General features: G+C 33.3%; 1 protein-coding gene across 1 annotated transcript; it reads left to right on the plus strand.

The window, feature by feature from the left end:
- The first annotated feature begins 1,840 nt into the window (after window positions 1-1,840).
- On the plus strand, window positions 1,841-5,593 carry LOC115956613 (F-box/LRR-repeat protein At4g14103-like). The gene is made up of 4 exons (XM_031074956.1): window positions 1,841-1,924; window positions 2,915-3,881; window positions 4,776-4,931; window positions 5,045-5,593. Exons 2-4 carry the CDS (start codon window positions 2,937-2,939, stop codon window positions 5,309-5,311), a joined length of 1,368 nt encoding a protein of 455 aa, XP_030930816.1. The 5' UTR covers window positions 1,841-1,924; window positions 2,915-2,936; the 3' UTR covers window positions 5,312-5,593.
- The last annotated feature ends 2,007 nt before the right edge of the window (window positions 5,594-7,600 follow it).

Genomic DNA, 7,600 nt, shown 5'->3' on the forward strand with positions numbered 1-7,600 from the left:
CAATTGGCTAAAAAGGGGCCAAAATTTTTCCATGAGCACTCCACCTTGGACCGATACCATGAACTAAGCCTCAAAAAATTTTCCATTAAAAATAGTAACACTTTTTATATCAGGCTGGGTCATAGTTCAAATCAAACACAATTAGGCTCCACGTAACCGAATAATCGCCACCATCATCACTACTGTCACTACAACCATGGTCACTCTCCTTTGTTGCAGTGGCAGCTCCACTTGTATGTGAGGGTCCCACCCTCACTTGCCAATTTTTATTTTTTTTTTATTTTTATACTTAGCAAAAAAAATATATATATATATATAAATAATTAATTTAAACTAATCTTTTCTGTGACCATCTTGACTTGAAAAACCAAATGTATATAATATACTTACAAAAAAAAAAATTATATACTAAATTAACCTATTTTGACCACTCTAATAAAAATGTTAAATACTCGAACTTAAAAATCACAAAGAATTTGAGTTTAACAAAAATAAGAGTAATACTACCTCCACAATATTTTCACAATAAATTTTATATGGTAAGCTGTTGTTAGTTTTAATTTGGACTCAATATTGACATGTTTTATCCACCAATAATAGCTTGCTGCATAAAATTTGTTATGAAATTGTTATGTTCACTTTATTATTCTCATATCAGCATTTTCAATTTCCACTTTATCTCTTATTAGTTTATTTTTTTTCTTCTCTTTGTTAGTACAAAAAAATTGTAATATTTCATGTATTTGCTTCTTCTTCTTCCTTTTTTTTTTTTTTTTTTTTTTGGTGACATTGATATATTCAAGCTGTTTTTGTATATGATTTTATATAGTTTAAGTTTTTTAATGACCACCTAAAATAAATTCCTAGAGCCGCCACTACTTTGTTGCCCTACCACCATCATTATCACCTTTGTCGCTACACCATTTTTGACATGCCATCATCGCAGCCTTCACCACCATAACTACTATATAATAATTATGATTTTCGTGGAATCAAAACAAGACAAGTTACAGTCTTACAGACACAAATTGAAAACTATGAAAATATGAAGTTCTATTATTTGTTGAGATATACAAATGAAATGCATCTCCTTATATACAAAACAAAGATGCATGAATACAAAAGAATAGTAATCTAAAACGACTATACACATCCTTTCTTACAAAATAGTCATCTACAAATTTTACCATGACAAATGTCTTACAAAAGCAGAAAAGCTGCTTTTTTTTTTTTCTTTTCTTTTATAACTTTTTGACTATATATACAATTCATGTTCTGGCACTTTCAAATCTACAAAATATTGGCACTTGTTAATTACAAGAGTCAGTTCACAAAAGGGTTCAAAATGTTTCTCACAAGCTTATCTTTATCCCTCAATAGACTGAGTAACCATTAAAGAACTCACATCACATGTTCAATGACAAGAAAAAATATAGTCTTGTTGAATAATTTATGGAGTAGTTCTAGTATCACATAAATTGCTAGAATTATTTTATGTGTCAGACTGTGACTAGCTTTCTATCACTTTCACATAAAGCCACCATTTTTTCTTCACCATTCACCATTCAATCATCACATACACTAAAAACTGATTGGTGTCTTGATCTGATGATAAAAAACTATCATAAGGAGTGAACATCACAAGATAAAACTCTAAAAAAATAAAAAAATAAAAAATAAAATAAAAAAAGTGATTTTTCTGGTACATGAGCATTCACACATCTAAATAATCAGCCCATAGTAATGGGCCCAGGCTCACCAAATCATTTCACCATCTTTGGAGGGAATTATTCTCACGATTCCCGCCAGAAAAAACAAGCCTATATTTATGTGAAGGAGAGATACCTCTTCATCCTCTCCATCTGAAAAAAACAAATTCCCATACCACAACGCTGTCGTTTCGTTCCTGCCAATGGCATAAACGGTAATTACCTTACCTAGTCATATCTTTTCTCTTCCTTTTTTATTGATGAAAAAACAGTACTGTTTTTTTTATCTTCCTTAAACATTGTTCTTTGAGGATTCTACTTTTATATGTGCTTTTGTTTTCTTGATAATGGTTATAATAATTATCTTGTCTTAACTTACCCTGGTAAAAAAAAAATCAAATTATATTTAATTAGATGCTTGATTTTCCCTAAATCAAAATTTTAATTTTTTTTTCAAATTAATTAATAATTTACATACAATCTTTTAGGTGTGTTTTTTTTTTTTTTTTTGAATGGATCTTTTAGGTGTGTTTTACGTTTGCAACACTTAAATATGTGAGCATGTGCATGATATTATATATCCTTGTAGATATAATAAATTAGTAATTAGAAACCGGGGAAAAAAAAAACAAAGAATCACTTAAGTTGATGGCCTTTTATCTGTGGAATAAAAGTGCACAATTCTGAATTTGTAGTTACTTTCTCAATTTTGGTAGTGGTAGAAATGTAATAGTCAATTCTAAAAATAGGACTTCGACTTTGAAAACTAGCAATTCATACCCTTGCCGTTAATTGACCCAAAAAAACGACGTTGTTTTGGATAGAAAATTGACATATTTGTAATAGTAGTGTGTAAATTGCAAGATTTGAAAGGCGAGGAGCCTGATTTAGAAGTGATGCTAAACTTAGACGGCGTAAAGTGCATTTTAGGTTTTTAGCTGAATGTAAATAATATCCACTCAAAATAATAATAATAATTGCATAATGGGAGTGTTTTTATATATGGATCAATCAATCTGGTCAAGATTATGAAATTTTGAAAAATATTGGAATGACTCATGTTGTTAGCTGAATATTTGTATCTTTGTTTCTACAAATTTTTCTACCGTGTAATTTTTTACATATTTCTATAGCTAACAAAGTATTATTTTATTTTATATATATATATATATATATATATATATATTTTTTTTTTTTTTAATTAGGTAACCAACTAACCATTTGAAAATGGATGAAAGTGGTCTTAATCGAAGTTCAAAAAAACATAAGCTAAATGAAGAACAAGGCATTGTTGATGGGAACACCAAATGTTTAGAGAATTTACCTGAAGAGATTCTTCGATACATCATTTCCTTACTTCCAACAAATGATGCTGTTAGAACAAGCATACTTTGTAAGAGGTGGGAATATCTGTGGACTTCCATTCCAAATCTTGGTTTTAAAAAAGGATCAAAGGCTAAGAGAAAACTTTTCATGAATTTTGTGGAGAGAGTGCTTCTTCTTCATGACTCCTCTGATATCAAACAATTCACCCTCTATTGTGATGTGCTACATGATGGCGATGCATCTCGTATAAAAGCATGGATCTCTTCTGCAATAAGGCATAATGTTCAAGAGTTGGTTTTCGACCTCAACATATCTGAAGAACAATTTTCATTGCCTCGTTGCTTGTTTACTTGTGTGACACTGACAAAGTTACAATTTGATATGCCCTGTGTACTCAAAATTCCTCCTACAATTTATTTCACAAATCTCAAGATCTTGACTGTTGGAAATGTTACATTTTCGGATGACTACACAACCCAGAAGCTATTTTCTGGACTGCCAGTCCTTGAGGAAATGTTTTTAGAGTACTGTATCTGGGTGAATCTCACAGCTGTGAGTATTTCTTCTCCCAAGCTTCATCGCCTGCGCATAATTGATGATGAGCAAAATTCAGATGATGAGGATGGTTGCCAGGTCATGATTTTTGGACCTGGCCTCAAAACATTTACTTACTGTGGTCCAATCTGCAATGACTATTGCTTATATAACTCATGTTCACTAGAAAGAGTAGTGATTAATGCTTGTGACCCTGGTAAGACAGCAAGACAAGTTGCCTATCGCATGTATAGGCTTCTTAGTGGGCTCTCTACCATTAAAAAACTAAAACTTTCTAGTGGTGCTGTTGAGGTATGTTTTCCTCTCTCTTTATAAAATTATATATTCAACGTCTAATGTGATTTATCAACAGAAAAGCGGTATGATTTCCCCCCGCCACTTCTTTCACTCTGAAAATGCCTTGAACAAGTTATAAAATTAAACAATGAGGCTAATGTCAACGTAGAGGCTTTAGCATCATACCAATCACATGTGACTGAGGAAACATTATGAAATGAAAGGCTTTACTTAGCAGTCATTTTTTAATGTTGATGCCATTTCACCTAAGTTTGACTGTCCATTTTATGGTTCCTACTTAATTTTTGTTTCAAAAATGTTTTCCATTTGGTAATATAACCATTTTATTGTCAAGCAGATTATTTGAAAGTTAAAAATTTCAGTTTTGTGATGATACTACCAAAATCAGTGGTTAAAACTTGTTTGAGTGTAGTCTTATCTATAAAAAAAATGCTGTATTTTCTTAACACCTGATATAATAAAAGAGATCAAAGAAGGGTTTATACTATCGATTCTCTTTTTTTTTTTTGCCAAATCATTTATACTATTGATTCAATTCTTATTCCTTTTTTATTTTTTGAAAATATTTTTTTAAGTAATATGACAAAGAATTTTAAATATGTATGTCATTATAGAGGATTGTCTATATTCTACTCTGGGCTTTGTCATTGAGCAGATATTCTAAGTGCATTACTTTTTCTTTGTTTCATTTGCCCTCCCCACGCCCCTCTTTTTAATTTGTTTTTTCCTTGTTAATACTTGAATCTAAGTTATTTCATGCATTGCTTATCTCCTGATCATAATCCTAGCTCCACCATTGTACAGTCATGCTTGCATTTGTTTTTCTTGTATGCTCTTTGCCACTGAAATCTCTTTTAATCATGATGCATTTCATTACCCTTTTCTTAGGTTCTAAACTCTGCTGCAGAACTCCTTCCCCATGTTCCTATGTTCAATAATGTGACGCATTTGGAATTTGATGACGGTCCAACATATCTTGATAGAGTTGCACTATCAACGATACTGGAAAAATTTCCTCGTCTGAATACTCTTGAATTTCCTGAGGTAGCTTCACATGCAATACAATGTTTACTGTTGTGCTACTCTTCCATATTGTTTTGATGGTGTTCTGTGATGGACCTGATGGTTAAAACATTTGATTTATGATGAAAATTCAGGGGATCAATCTGTCTGTAAATTGTAAAAATGCTGATGGTATACCGGCCCCAGTGCCTCCATGTTTCTTATCACACCTCAGGTGCATTAAAGTCTATTGTTATGCTGAAGTGCAGAACCAACTGCCTGCCATAAAAAATTTGCTCAAGAATGCGGTGGCCTTGGACAAGATAGTTATATCTTCCAATAATCATTTTGCACGGGACTTCGAGAAACAGTTGATGGAGTTCCCCAGGGGGTCAAAAAATTGTAAATTCATTATCTATTGAGCCTTTCTTGAGCTTTGATTCTCAGAAAGAGCCACTCATAAGTCTTCAATTCCTACTTTTTGGAACATCTTAAAGTACAACTTGTTATTTTACTGTACTTTGAACTTGAAAGACTTATTTTGCTCACTACCAGGACCTTCTACCTAGCCAGTATCTACAACTTTTTGTTATGGTACGAGACTGCAATTTGCAGCATGGAATGACCTTTAGTGATATTCACCACCCCGTCTTTTGGAAATCAAATGCAGTCTCTGATAGTTGGGTTTATATATAGTTCATTCATTCAATGTTTGGTCTTATATATCTTTTGTGGATGCATGACAGCATGAGTACTATGCTAATTATTTCATTGACAGACATATCATTTGCAAGTGTAGTGGCTGTTGAGACAACTCTTATGATTGTATGGTTGACATCATCTCATCAAGTACATGCATACTAATAATGTGGAACATAGTATATAATATGCAAACTTATATGATCAAACTATGAATACCATATTAAATATTAGAACTTAGAAATTGTATATCCCCATATTATTTTGATAAGAACACAATTATTTAACAAATATTATAATTCTGTATTGTATTTAGTTAAAGAATGGTATATATTTAACTTTGAGAAATGGGATCTGTGTGTGTGTGGATTTAGGTGGATTTTTAATGTCCTTTTATTTTAGGGGAAAAATTGCACTAGGATCCAATTTTGTGCTCTTCATCATATTGGAGGAGGCTCAGAAAGATCGATTTATATTTTTGGAAAAATCTGAAGAATTATATAGTATCTTGTTAAATTGTTATGTCAATAAAACAGTAAGAGAAAACCATATGGGTAACAGGTTAATGTAAGGAAAGCTATATTTGCGCCCTTATCTTACTAGTTTTAAAGGTGAAATATATGCCACAAGAGAATCTTTAGTGCATTGAAAATGACTTTGAGTAATTTTGAAGGCATTGTTTCTGAAAGTTCAAATAGTGTATAAAACACCCTTGAACGTTTAGACTCCCAATTACAAAATAACCAATTCAAGCTTTATGACAAACAACTAGTGTACGGAAAATGAACAAAAGCTATAAATAGAATTGGTAAATAATCTAAGCCAATTAAAATCATAATCACAGCAGATAATAAAAGGCAAAGATAAAAGGGAAGGAAGATGCGAACACAAGGACAACACTCGATGTGTTATCGAAGAGGAAACCGAAGCCCTTGGTGTAAAACCTCTTCGCCGCCCTCCAAGCGGTAAGTAGTCCACTAGAAAATGTAGTTGGGATACATGAACAGCAATAGACCCTCCAAGCCTAATCTACCCCATGTACCTAAGCCCTCCAAGCTTCTTGCTCCAAAGAGGTTGTGCCGAACCTATTTCTTTTCTAGCTTCCTGGATTCCGCTACTTGACCATAGCATCAACCAATGTAGATTGGTTCCTTTCTAACTGCTTCCCAGAACACCAAACAGCCCTCTCACAGTAATAGATATGGTGAGAACAGGTTTTGGTAAAAAAACCTCTCAAGGGTTTAACAATGGAAAGAAAGAGAGTTGAGGAATTTGAAAAGACTCTTATGTAAAGATTGTAGATGAATCAATCTTGTTTTACTCTAGGGTTTCTCTCTCAAAAATCTCTCTGGAAGCTCTCTTTCTTTTGTGGGTATAAGGGGTATTTATACTAGGGTGAGAATGGAATGTGAAGAGTCAGGTTTTTCAAAACATGGCTGGCTCGTGGCTTGGCCTCGCGGCTTGACTGAGTCGCGAGATCCAGCCGTGAGATAACAGAACGGTCAGTTGTCCTATTTTGTCCTGTAGTGCTCCAGCTAGCATGACGCTTCAACTTCTGGCATGCTTGGCACGTGTGCTGTTTCTAGCGGCTTGAAGCCACGAGTCACCCGCGAGATCAAGTCGCGAGTCTCTGTTTTCTTGCACACTCTTGAGCATTTCAACACTCTATCTCACTCACTACCCTTACAACAATCCCACCTAAATACAGGGTTACTAAATGCTGAAATACAAGAAAATTTGGCATGGAATAAAGCCAACAAGATGGTTGATTAAATTCAACCTTACAATCTCCCCCTTTGGCTATTCCGTGACAAAACCCTAAAACAGACTCTAGACTTAAAATGTGAGTTGGGAATAATTGAGCAAAACTCACTCACACCTAGCTCTAGAAACTGTGAAGCTCTTGAATCATATGAACATGAAACTCCTAAAACACAACAATACACTATGATCATTGTATGCAGAAAAGCATGAAATGCATATGAAACAGGCAATATGTGATCAAGCAAAGA

Source organism: Quercus lobata, chromosome 1 (assembly GCF_001633185.2).
Source record: "Quercus lobata isolate SW786 chromosome 1, ValleyOak3.0 Primary Assembly, whole genome shotgun sequence".
NCBI classification, from domain to species: Eukaryota; Viridiplantae; Streptophyta; class Magnoliopsida; order Fagales; family Fagaceae; genus Quercus; species Quercus lobata.

Bases quoted from the DNA above. Each gene is read 5' to 3' on its own strand.
- LOC115956613 (XM_031074956.1), top strand. From the start codon at position 2,937: ATGGATGAAAGTGGTCTTAATCGAAGTTCAAAAAAACATAAGCTAAAT. The intron at 3,882-4,775 runs GTATGTTTTCCT...CCCTTTTCTTAG, and splicing joins TTTCTAGTGGTGCTGTTGAG to GTTCTAAACTCTGCTGCAGA. The intron at 4,932-5,044 runs GTAGCTTCACAT...ATGAAAATTCAG, and splicing joins ATACTCTTGAATTTCCTGAG to GGGATCAATCTGTCTGTAAA.